The sequence below is a fragment of the Orycteropus afer genome, unplaced genomic scaffold (assembly GCF_000298275.1).
Source record: "Orycteropus afer afer isolate SDZICR_OR568_19922 unplaced genomic scaffold, OryAfe1.0 scaffold00002, whole genome shotgun sequence".
NCBI classification, from domain to species: domain Eukaryota; kingdom Metazoa; phylum Chordata; class Mammalia; order Tubulidentata; family Orycteropodidae; genus Orycteropus; species Orycteropus afer.
The window spans coordinates 37,441,339-37,454,169 of NW_006921589.1; the positions used below are offsets into that span (position 1 = coordinate 37,441,339).

Here is a 12,831-nt window from a genome sequence, read left to right on the forward strand (position 1 = left end):
GATGGTGGTGTAGTGCCTAAGGCAGTTGACTGCTAATCAGAAGCCTGGCGGTTCAAACCCACCAGCCACTCCTTGGAAGGAAAATTGGGCAATCTACTTCCGTAGAGATACTGCCATGGAAACCCAAGGAAGGGTCGCTATGAGTCAAATTGACTCGATGACAGTGAGTTTGGTTTCTTTGGTTTTCCTTCATATTATTTCTTTGTAAGTAGGCAATGATTTTATTTATCTAATAAATCCACATAATCTTGTTCATTTCAAATTTTTAATTAAAATATTTTAAGATATACTGGGCCAATAAGCAACATCATGATAAAAAGAGAAAAGATTGAACTTGTCATGGACTTCATTTTACTTGGATCCACAATCAACACCCATGGAAACAACAGTCAAGAAATCAGGACATGATGCATTGGGCAAATCGTCTGCAAAAGACCCTTTTACAATGTTAAAGCATAAGGGAACACTGCAAAAAAAAATAAAATAACATTGCCCCCCCCAAAAAAAAGTGTTAAAAAGAGGTCACTTTGAAAAGCAAACATATACTTCACATTATCATGGTTATTTTTATAATAGAGTGATATCATCAGCTTACTGTTTAGTGGCTAGCACTAAGTTAGTCATGTTTTGGTTTAGAAGGGAGATCTATAGAGTATCCTTATTCCTTTTTCCTGTCTTTTGACTTTAAAAATGAAAAAATACTTTATCGAAAATAAAAACATTGTTAAGAAATAATATGCTAATTTAAGAAATAATATTCTGTCTTTTATATTATCATTTTATAATATGTATCTTAAGTAAATTGACCCTTTTTTAAATAACAGCTTTATTGAAATATTAAAGTGCACAAAGTGGTTTTTACTGAATTCAGAGCTGTATAATCACATCACAATCAAATTTTCATCATCTCTTTCCTCCCACAAAAAAACCTTTAGCCATTCATTAGCCATCACTCCCCTTTTCCTCCTATCCCCATCCCTAGACAACCATTAATCTACTTGCTATTATTTATAATTTTGCCTATTCTGGGCATTTCATATTAATGGAATAATACAATATGTGGTATTTTGTGACTGGCTTCTTTTATTTAGCATAATATTTTCAAGGTCATCTATATTGTAGCATATATTAGTGTTTCATTTTTTATGGCTTACAAATATTTTATTGTTTGGAGATGCCACCTTGTACTAATTCATCAGTTGATGAAAATTTGGGTTGTTTTCAGTTTTGGGCTGCTACCAGTAGTGCTGGTCTGAACACTAGTGTGCAAGTTTTTATGTGGACATATGTTTTCATTTCTCTTGAATATATACTTAGAAATGGAATTGCTAGATTATATGGTAGTAACTCTATAGTAACCGTTTGAGATGTCAGATTGTTCACAAAATGGCTAACCCATTTCACATTCCAGCCAGCAGTGTTTTAGGTTCTAATTTCTGTATACCCTAACCAACACTTGAAATATCTTATCTTTTTGATTATGGATGTTCTAGTGGGTATCAAGTATCTCATTGTGGTTCCTATTTGCATTTCTTTGAGGGCTAATGATATTGAACATCTTTTCATATGCTTATTGGCCATTTGTTTCCTGTTTTTTTAAATTTGGGTGGAAGTTTACAGAGCAAACTGGTTTTCCATTCAACTGTTCATGTACATTTTGTTTCATGACATTGAATGCAGTCCCCACAATGTATCAGCACTCTTTGCACTTTCTCCTTGTGGCTATCATTTCTACTTGTCCACCTTTCCTGTCCTTTCCTGCCTTCTGAGCTTTATCCCTGGGCATATGCCGCCCTTTCTTTAGATCTCCTGTTTGATTGTTCTATAGAAATACATTCTTCCCTGGTGTTAGTATTCACCCCACAGGCCTGTCTGTTGTTTGGCTGAAAGTTCCAAGCCTGAACTTGATTTGCATCCAAGCCTTGGGGGCTCCACCAGTCTCTGTCCGACCACTAAGCCTTTTTTATGGTTTTGAGTTTTGATCCACAGGTTTCTCCCACTCTATCTAGGATCTCCTACTGTGGTTCCTTTCAGAGTAGTCAGCAGAGATAGCCAGGTACCATCTGGTCCTCTGGTCTCAGAGTTGTGGAGGCTGAGATTCATGCGGTTCACTAGTCCCTTGGACTAATAGTTTCCCTACATCTTTGATTTTCTTCACTCTTCTTTGCTCTGGACAAGGAGAGACCAATAGTTGCACCTTAGATGGCCTCTCGCAAGCTTTTAAGACCCCAGTCGCTACTCACCAAAGTAGGATGTAGAACATTATTTTTGTGGATACTTATTGGCCATTTGTGTATCTTCTTTGCAGAAATACCTATTCAGATCCTTTGTCCATTTTTTAATTTATTTATTTATTATTGAATTTTAAGAGTTATGTATATATTCAGATACAACTCCCTTAGAAGAGGTAAGATTGGCAAATAATTTCTCTCATTCTATGAGTGTCTTTGCACTTTCTTGATGGTGTCCTTTATGGCACAAAAGTTTTAATTTTGATAAAGTCCAATTTACCTGTTATTTTTGTTCCTTATAATTGTGGGGTCATACTTTAAAAACATCACCTTATCCAGGTTCACAATGATTTATGTTTAAGTTTTCTTCTAAGAGTTTTATACTTTTAGTCTTATGTTTAGGTCTTTGATCCATTTTAAGGACCTCTGTCATGTAGTGCCTAAGGCATTTGACTGCTAACCAGAAAGCTGGCAGTTCAAACAAACCCACCAGCCACTCCGTGGAAAGAAGACTGGACAATCTACTTCTGTAAAGATTTACTGCCTCGGACACCCACAGTGGGTTGCCATGAATCAACTCGATGGCAGTGAGTTTTTTGATCTATTTTGAGTTAATAATTTTTGTATTTGATTTGAGGTCTAGGGCTCTAGCTTCAATCTTTTGCATGTGAATATCTACTTTTAACCTTTCTTTTTAATGTGAGTGAGTATATGTTTGTTCTTCTTGATTTTAGGCCCCTGCACAGTGTCTACAGGGACAGTGGCAATGGGGTGTTCCTCAGGTAAATAGTAACTTCCAGTATCTAAGTTAAAATACTTTTTTCATTGTGTTTTTGTGAAGACTATATGAATATTAAAGTCAAGAGAACTAGGTTTGAGACCCTTCTCTCCTATTTAGTAACTGTGATATCTTGGAATTCATTTATTCACTGTATTTCCGAGTTGCCTCATTTATTAAGTGAAAGTAATGATACCATACCTTTGTAAGTTTCCTTGCATGGTTTTTGTGAATCACAAATCAAATGAGATCATGTAAAATGTAAATAGAAGCATCTTATAAATAATTGAGTCCTATATAAATATGAAGGAGCTCTGGTGGCTCAGTACCTAAGGCATTTGACTGCTAACCAGAAAGTTGGCAGTTCAAATCCACCAGCCACTCCACGGAAGGAAAATGGAGCAGGTCTACTTCCATAAAGATTTACTGCCTCAGAAACCCAATGGGGGTTATTATGACTTGGAATTGACTCAATGGCAGTGAGTTTGGTTTTTTTGGTTTTTATATAAACATGAAAAATACTTTTTGTTGTTGTTATTATTAGTGTTATTGGAAAATTTAGCATTTTTCTAGACTCACTTTAGATTTTACTTCAGTTTGACTTATGCTGCTATTCCATTTCCCAACTTTCCTATTCTGTTTCCCAATTTTTGATAACAAATAGCATTAACACCAGAAATTATTGTTTAATGACATTTTTTCACTTCCATAGGAAGTCACAATTAAAGCTGAGAACAGAAATGTATGTCAGTTTATACTTTTTAATGGTGATCTTAATGTTTCTGGAATAGTTTTCTGAATTTACGTATGAGGTTCAGAGGCACTAGTATTTACCAGTGATAAAGTTCTTTAATGACATCTACATAATGAGAATTTATAACAACTGAATTCCTGCTCTGTTGCTAGAATACTCCTATGCTATCACTGAGAAATGAACTTTTAAAAAAGTATGAAACAAATACATATCTTATCTGTTAGATAAGTTGGTTTTTTTTAAATAGAAATACTTGATCATATTTGAATTAGAAGTATGGTTTTGTGTTTTAGTCACCTGCTTCTTCTGCTCCATTTTTATACCTGCAACCCTCTGAGGTTATTTATCAGCCAGTGGAAATTGCACAAGATGGTGGATGTGTTCCTCCTGCACTGTCTCTGATGGAAACTTCAGTTCCAGAGGTATGTCCTAGTCTTTAAATTGTTCTGTAACTACCTCATCTTAATATTTATTTTTTTTTATTTGTTCAAAACCCTTTTTGAAGATGCTTCACATATGATTTATTCACATAAATTTTCCCCTTTATGATACCTAAAAATGCTTCACCTTAAACTTCTTCACTCTAACTAGTTCTAAACTATCTCCCAAATCAGCTGGTCACTAGGCTAATCCCTGACTCCATCTCTTTTAATAGTAAGATACCAAATACTTCACCTTCCAGTTTTGCCTGTCGGTCTATATTATTGCTAATATTCTGTCAATTAAAACCGTGTAATAATTATGTCAAAAAGGAAATAAAAATCAGATTTCTTCCTACAAAATTTTAAATCAAATTTCTTTTATAAATACAAATTGTAAATCTCATCCTCAATGTCTCACTTTAATTCCTGAAACATTACTAATAGTTTCATTGTCCATGTGCCAGGAATTATGCATGGGTGTGTTTTAAATCAGTGATGTAACAGATTAAGAAATTGCATACACCTCTCAATTTTAGATGTTTAACTATATTATTATTTTATATTGCTAAAATTTATCATTATAATTCTGTTCCGGAACAAAAATTTCCACAGTTGATCAGTTTAAATTCTATATTGAAATGAATTTTAATGTATACTATCCATACTTTAACTAGAATTCCTCCATTCTTTCTCCTGTTCTTCCCCATTTTTCATCACTTGGTTGACTGATCTTGAATAGTCTTTTTTTTCTAAAAGGCTTATAGTGCTGTAGTCTCTTAGTTCTTTCATGCTTAAGAGTGTTTGTTGCTTATATACCTAAAGGAAAATAAGGCTAGCTACAAAATAATTGCATCATACTTTTTCCCTTAGAATTTCCAATCCACTTTTTTCTGGCACTGAATATAAATGTAAATGTAAAGTTGAAGCCAGACTAATTTTTTCCCCTTGTACATAATTCATTTTCTTCCTGGGTGCCTGAAATATCTGTCTTAATGTGACATTATCTCACCAGGATATGTGTTGGTATTTATCAATCTGGATAATTCTCCTGGGACACAGTTTGCCTTTTTGATTTTCATGCTCCTTTATGTCAGGGTGGCTTTTATTGTTTTGTTTTTTACTATTAGAGCTTTGAAAAACTAATTTATTCTACTTTGGTTTCTTCTTCATGAATACCAATTATGTACATGTTAAATATCTTTTGTTTCTCATATTTGTTATATCCTAGATAATTTTTTTAGAACATGCTTTTTAATGTTGTTTTGTATAGTTTTCCAAGACTGTCTTCTATGACTGTCTCTATTTTTTTTTTATTGTGTTTAGTCTACTTTTTATTCTAACCAGTGAGGCTTTCATTGCTGTAATAGTTTTTTTCTATTGCTTTGTATCTCAAGCTCTGCCACCTTGCTTTTCATTTCTTCCCTTTTGTCTTAAAATCTTTTTTTTTTTTTTTTGAGCTAATTTTTGAGTTCATATTACTGTAATTCCTTTAACATTATAAAGAATTATATTTATCTGAACTTTTCCTCTATTTTCTGGGACACTTCATCTTTTTCTTCAGCTTTTTGCTCTTTCCTTGATGGAGTTGGGGTAGAATGGAAAGAGGCAGTGTCCATGCTTAGGTTGCTTGCTTGTTCTTGCCTCTCTTTAAATCAAAGAAAGAAAAGAAAGCCATTACTATCAAGTCATTTCTGACTCATGGCAATCTTATGTGTCTAGAGTAAAAAATGAACTCCATGGTTTTTCAACGGCTGTGACCTTTCAGAAGTAGATTGCCAGGTTTTTCTTCTGAGGAGCCTCTAGGTGGGCTTGAACCTCCAACCTTTTATTTAGTAGTCAAGTACTTAACTATTTGTACCACCCAAGGATTCCTACCGTCTTGTAGGAGGCAGTTATTATTTTTCTTTGACCCAACTCCCACCAATGCCCTAATTCTGTACTGCCTTTCAATGCTGAGCTTTTTTAAAAAGTAGTGTACCATTGCCTTGGTGGTACAGTGGTTAAGCACTTGGCTTCTAACTGGAAGGTTGGCAATTCAAACTCACCAGTGGCTCTGAGAGAAAAGACCTGTGATCTGCTCCTGTAAAGATTTACATAGAGCCTGGGAAACTCAGGTCTGTCTTACAGGGTTGCTACAAGTCAGAATTGACTCAACAGCACACAGCAACAGTCTCCATTAACTACCTCTTCACCACGCATTCACTCCTCTACAGTAGTCTGCTTAATTACCTCCCTGCTGAAACTGCCTTTGGTAAAAATCTTCAATGACTTCCCAATTGACAAATACTTTTCCTTCTTTTCAATCTTAATTGACCTCTCAGAGACATTGGACATCCTTTTTAAAACTCTTCCTACCCTTGGTTTCCATGATGATGTTCTCTTCCGGCAATCCTTTTACCTCCTTTTATTTTCCTTTGTAAGCTGATCTTTCGTTCCTTATGATTTCATTTTTGGTTTTCTCTATTTTCACTCTATATACTCAGGCTGGTGTTATCACTCATACCCCTATCTCTAGCCCCAACTTCGCTCATGAGTTTTAGACTTGCACTGTCCAATACATGTGGCAGTTGAACACTTAAAACATACTAGTCTGAAGTGATATTTGCTGTAAGTGCAAAATACAAGATTTTGAAGATACAGTTTGAAAAAATAACTCAATAATCTTTGTATTGCTTACATGTTGAAATGATGGTTTTTTATATATTGGTTTACATAGACTAGATTGTTAAAAATTAGTTTTACCTGTTTCTTATTTTTTTAATGTAGTTACTAGAAAATTTTTTTTAATTTTTTAAAAATTACATATGTAGCTTACGTTATATTTCTATTGGACAGTGCTACTCTAGAACCATCTACTTTTCAATCAGTGATACACTTCTACTGGAAATCCTTCAAATACCTCAGATTTTATGTTTCTCCCCTTCTCTAAACCTCTGCCCCTCCCCTCCAGCCTCCTCACACACAATTACATAAACATCGAACTGTTTCTTACAGTCCATATAACAGTATGGTACCACCATCTGCTGGACAAGTCATTACACTGCTTTTACATTTGTCCCTTTCCTATTGCTCTACTGCCTCACTTTTCTGAACTCATAGAGACCCCTTCTTGGGTTTCTGAGATGATATCATTACATCACTTCGGAAGTAGATCGCCCAACCTTCCTTCCGAGGAGTGACCAGTGGGTTTGAATGGCCAGCCTTCTGGTTAGCAGTCAAATGCCTTAGGCACTATGCCACCAGGGCTCCTAACTTTTATTGTGATTTGGATGAAAGTTTGCAGAGCAAATTCATTTTCCATACAGTAGTTCATATACATTTTGTCTCATGACATTGACTGTAATTTTCCACAATGTAACAGCCCTCTTCCCACTTCCTCCCCATAGTTACCTCTTCCCTGTGTCCTTCCCTCCCATGCACTCCAGCCCCCACCCCAGCCGTCTCCCTGTGCATACACTGCCCTTCTGTTCTCCCATGACTGATCACTACAAGGGGTGTATCAACCTGATGTAAATGTTCAGCCCATAGGCCAGTCTTTTACTTGGCTGGAGGCCACAGGAGTGAGTTCAATTCCAGACCTGAAGGGCAGCTAGGGGCCATAATCTCAGGGGTTTCACCAGGCTCCATCAGACCAGCAAACCTGGTCTTTTTTTTTTTTTTTTTTTTAAATATAATTTTGAGTTTCGTTCCACATTGCTCTCCCCCTCTATCCAGGATCTCCTACACAGATCCCCCTCTGAGTGGTTGACAGTGGTACCCAGGCACCATCTAGTTCTTCTGCTGCCTTGTTTTTCAACTGTCCTTTAGTGTATAATTTTCTTGCCAGCCATATCAAAAATCCTGGGCACATCTCCCAAATGAATTAAGCTCTTATTTGCTTCTGTGCCTTTGTTCATACTGTTCCCTTTGCCTCTCTTGCCTTTATGCCTTATTCATACTACTACCTCCTTTCCCTAATTTTTCAGGCTTAAACATTAATTCCACTAGGACACATTCCCTAACAGTCCTCTTTCATAAACTAAATGAAGTAGTTTTTTATTTCTCGTATGTATCCCTATAAATATCTCATAGGACTTCATGTTAATTTTTACTATTTGTCTATTTTCCTAATCAAGCTATAAATTAATTAAAGATAGGAAATGTGTTTTTCCTCTCTTTCCCCATTGTGTAACAGATTGCCTAGTATATTGTAATGTTGAATAAATAATTTGAATTAATAAATGAAAAGCAATGTCTCTCTCTCTCTCTCTCTCTCTCTCTTTTTAACTTTATTTTGGAGTAGTCTTATTCTGATCATGGAGTTCAAGCAACGTATCACCAGGTTTATGCTCCAAGCGCCATTGCTATGCCTGCACCTATGATGCAGCCTGAGCCAGTTAAAGTAAGAAGCTTGTTTGTTTCATGTGAAGTAACTACAATTCTAAGTTAACTGTATTTCTTATTTTCATTAGTATTAAAGAAGTTATAAACCATACATGGTCAAATTTTGATTATCTGTGTTAACGGTATGTGACATTTATGGGATGATGAAAACAATTAATCTGCTCTTCCAGTTTGGGGATCATGCTTACGCTTCCTAAATCAGATACAGGTCAAAGAGTGTAAGCTAGTTAGATTCAAGCATATATTCAATATATTTTGACTCTCTACTATGTGGTGAGAAATTCTGTTTATTCCCTGTGATTTAGTTTCTTAGTGAAATTTTTGCATCATCACTTTAGGGAAATGGACTGCATTTCTAGTAAACAACCACTGTTGTGATGGTAATATGAATCTTGCTTGCAGGGTACTTTGATGAGGGAGGTAGGTATGCTCTTTAAAATAATATAATGAAGATCAGTTAATTTCACATTCATATTTTAGGCTTCTGATTCATCCCATGTGTTGAACTCAATACAAAACAGTTTAAGTGTCTTCCCCGTGATCTCACATCCCCTCACCTCGTAGTACTATGCACTGCCGTCACCACTTAACTGCAAACGTGACATACAATCATAAGTTTGACCTAAACCCATTGCTCTCAAGTCAATTCCAATTCATAGACAGAATACAACTGCCCATATGGTTTCCAAGGCTAGAATCTTTACAAAAGCAGACTGCCACATCTTTCTCCCACAGAGCAACTGGTGGGTTCAAACCACTGACCTTTCGGCTAGCAGTTGAGCACTGTGCCAACAGGCTCCTACTTTTGACCAAGAGGGGCAAAAAAAATAATAATAATAATAATACATATTTCTAATTCCTCTTGTTAGAAAGGAGGTGACAAAAGGAAAATTTAATAAACTTTCCAAGTCAAAACTAGTCATAGGATTATTATATCAAGTGTTATATATATATATTTTTTTAAGGGTAAGTATTTTATGCATTTTATGCTTAGTATTTTTCTTTTGGTGACTTGGTGACTTTCCATAGAAAATTGGGGCCATTCAAGGACAGAATCTCAAAAATCACTTCTTTTTTTTCTTTTTTTTTTTTAGAACTGTACAATGCTATAGAAATGCTTTCCTATATAAGTTTTTACTCTGTGACAAAATATCCACTTTTTTTTATACTACATGTCTACTATAACATGAAAATGTTAATACACAATTGTTATATCATTAGGAGACAACCTTTTCCTAAAATGTATTAAAGTAGACTAATATTAAATATTAACGAATGACACTTAAAACAATAGCCTTTATTCTTCCTATGCAAATTTCCTTGATGTACAAAAAACCTTGTTGACTTTTAAAATAGAAAGGTGGAAATATTCTCTGGAAGTATTTGAGCCTGTTGTTTTATAAGTGTAAGCAATTTTTCAAACTCTACTGTAATTTTTCACTCTCATGATTATAATTTTAAGGATGTTATTCAAGTGTATTTCACAGTAGCAGTTTCAAGTGTCAAAACTATCTTGAAACAACAATTCTAATCAATAAAATAGAGACCTCCCTGCAGAACTCAGAGTACAAGCCTAACTGCTATAAAAGTACTGCTTCCCATAAACACTCTTGACTGTAAGCCATAGGCTGTCATAATCTGTCAAATCAAATATTTATAGCAAAGGAGACTAACATTCATCAGAGTCACATCTTAATTTAAAAAATTAAGTTTTAAAGTCAGTAAAGCAAAAACTATAAAACATCAGCATTATCCTTGTCAAGAAGAAAGAAGAAAACCAAAATTAATGGAAACAATCAGTCCTAGTGACTGGTACACCATCACATCTGCAACCTATACAACTATGAGACCAGAAGAACTAGATGGTGCCCAGCTACCACTGACATCCACTTGGAAGGGATGTAGGAGATCCTGCATAAAGAGGGAGAACAATGTGGTACAAAACTCAAAATCATTTGGAGGCAAAAAAAAAGAAGGTGGGGACCAGGTTTGCTGGTCCAATAGAGCCTGGTGTAACCACTGAGACTATGGCCCCTAGCTGCCCTTCAGGTCTGGAATTGAACCCACAACTGTGGTTTCCAGCCAAACAAAGTACAGGCATGTAAGTTAAACATTTACCTCAAGTAGACACACGCCCTGGAGAGAACAATCATGGGAGAAGGAAGGGCTGCTTATGCACAGGGAGATAGCTCAGGGTGCAGAAGAGTATGAAGGGATGGACACTGGGAGGAGGTAACTATGGGGAGGAAGTGGGAGGGGAGCTGCTGCATTGTAAATTTTGGTCAATGACATGAGACAAAGTATATGTGAACTGCTGTATGAAAAGTGAATTTACTCTGTAAATCTTCACCCAAATCCTAATAAAAAAAAAAAAAATCAGCATTATTCTACTCAACTAGACTACAGGAAGGAACAAAAAGAAAATCTTTGTGCACCTGGGCATTCAGACTGTTAACCTTTTAAAATAAATATCGAATTTCTAGGAATAAAAGTTAAGATATTTCTGTTTTCCTACAGTGTTTTTCTATTTTTTACACTTATAAATAAGTGTCTAATAAACTTGTTCTTGTGAGGATTAATTAAGATACTGAAAACTGGGAAAAAAAATATCATTTGACGTTCACCTTTAAGTTAAATATGCATTTTAACTCCAATATACACTAGCTCTTAAAGATAATATATAATATGAAACTGAAAATTCATAACAACACTAAATATTAAGGATTACATTTAACCACTTGGCAGACTATGAGGAACTGCTTCAAATTAAAGCACTTATTGGACTTGAATGAAAAACACAATTACTGATCTATGTACATTACCAATCATTTTACTTGAAACCTCAGGAGAAAATTGCCTCAAGGCAAAATACACAAAATATCTGAGGAGATTATAATAAGACATACACATGTATACATGGACACAAACACACAGGAACAGCCAGTGATAGCTATTCTTTACAGGTGTAGCTGAAAGAATAAAAATTTTAAATAACAAAACCATCAACATCATGCACCTTTGGGGAAGACTTCATATTCTTGCTTAAGTCTGTTTTTTCTTTGATCTTACCCAATTTTTCAAATAAAGTTTACAAATGACTTTTACCTCAAACTTCTTTTGTAATTATGTGGAAATAATTATGTGTCTCACTGGTCCTGTTTAAAAGATTGTCTTCTAGATCTTTGTATTACTGACACAGTGATTTTCTATATCCTTTTTTATTACTCACCTAAAAAATGGAATTCAGCTGCTTTCTATTGTGTGAACATTTGGGTTGGTTTTCCTTTATACAACGAAATTCAATAAACTTAATCAGGTATATAAGAATATACTGAAAACTGTTATACATTTTCTTGGACATTCTTCAGTAATTCATAGTTTAGGTGTATTTTTCATGTAATGTTGTTTAAGAGTGTTATATTTACCACTTATATTTCAATCTTCAGAGGAATGTATTAATAACACTTAAAGAACAAATATTTTGTCCTCCTTAATTCTACCTATAATTAAATGTTTTCAATACAAATTTTTTTATTGCAAAATGAAAATGCCCTGCTTTTTCATCTCTTAAAACTTTAAGAAAGAGCTCTTCACGTAATCTTGGAAATTTTAACTAAGGTTCATTAAAAGCTTCCTCACTCAACTTTTAAAATAGGCCAAATAATTTTTCTACTGGAAAAATAATGGGTATGATTTATTTCCTATTCCAAACTGTCAATTTTGTCATTTTCGTGTAATGATTGTACCTGAATTCCTTCATTTTCCATTTCTGATCGTGACTTTTGGTGGATCCCAGCCCCCTATTTTGGATGCTTCTTAAGTTTTCTTAAAAATAAGGAAAGGAGAGTTCCATCAGGATGGCAGACTAGGCAGAAAGACTGCACGGACCCTCTTCAGCAAAGAAAAGGGAAACCAATTAACACAAAAGATAATCTTGTACCACTGAGCCTTGAAGGGAAGGATATAGAAGTGGACTAAACCCCAACTAGCAGAAAAATTTGCAGGAAAATACCAAAAAAGGAGACATACAGAGCTGCGGACTGGCAGCAATCCTGAGCCACCCTGACAGCACAGACAGCTTGGAGATTCTTGAATGGTGGTAGGACCTAAGAATTAACCTAAAAATCAGCCCTACTAGCCAAGGACTGCACAGAGGACTGCTCTGGTGGCTAGGGAATAAATGGAGAAGGTGAAGAGAAAGGCAGGATGAGCTGTGGACTTTTGCCAGTCCAGAGGATACTGCCATTTTGAAGGTTTAAAAGC

The 12,831-nt window shown here is 35.2% G+C and overlaps 1 protein-coding gene across 1 annotated transcript in view; it reads left to right on the top strand.

Moving 5' to 3' along the window:
• The window catches only part of BOLL (boule homolog, RNA binding protein), a 39,480-nt gene extending 30,866 nt beyond the window's left edge, over positions 1–8,614 (top strand). The window contains exons 8-10 of the mRNA XM_042783595.1: positions 2,966–3,013; positions 4,057–4,185; positions 8,468–8,614. Of these exons, the coding sequence (XP_042639529.1) occupies positions 2,966–3,013; positions 4,057–4,185; positions 8,468–8,614 (324 nt within the window). The remainder of the gene's footprint in view (positions 1–2,965; positions 3,014–4,056; positions 4,186–8,467) is intronic.
• Positions 8,615–12,831: the final 4,217 nt, after the last annotated feature.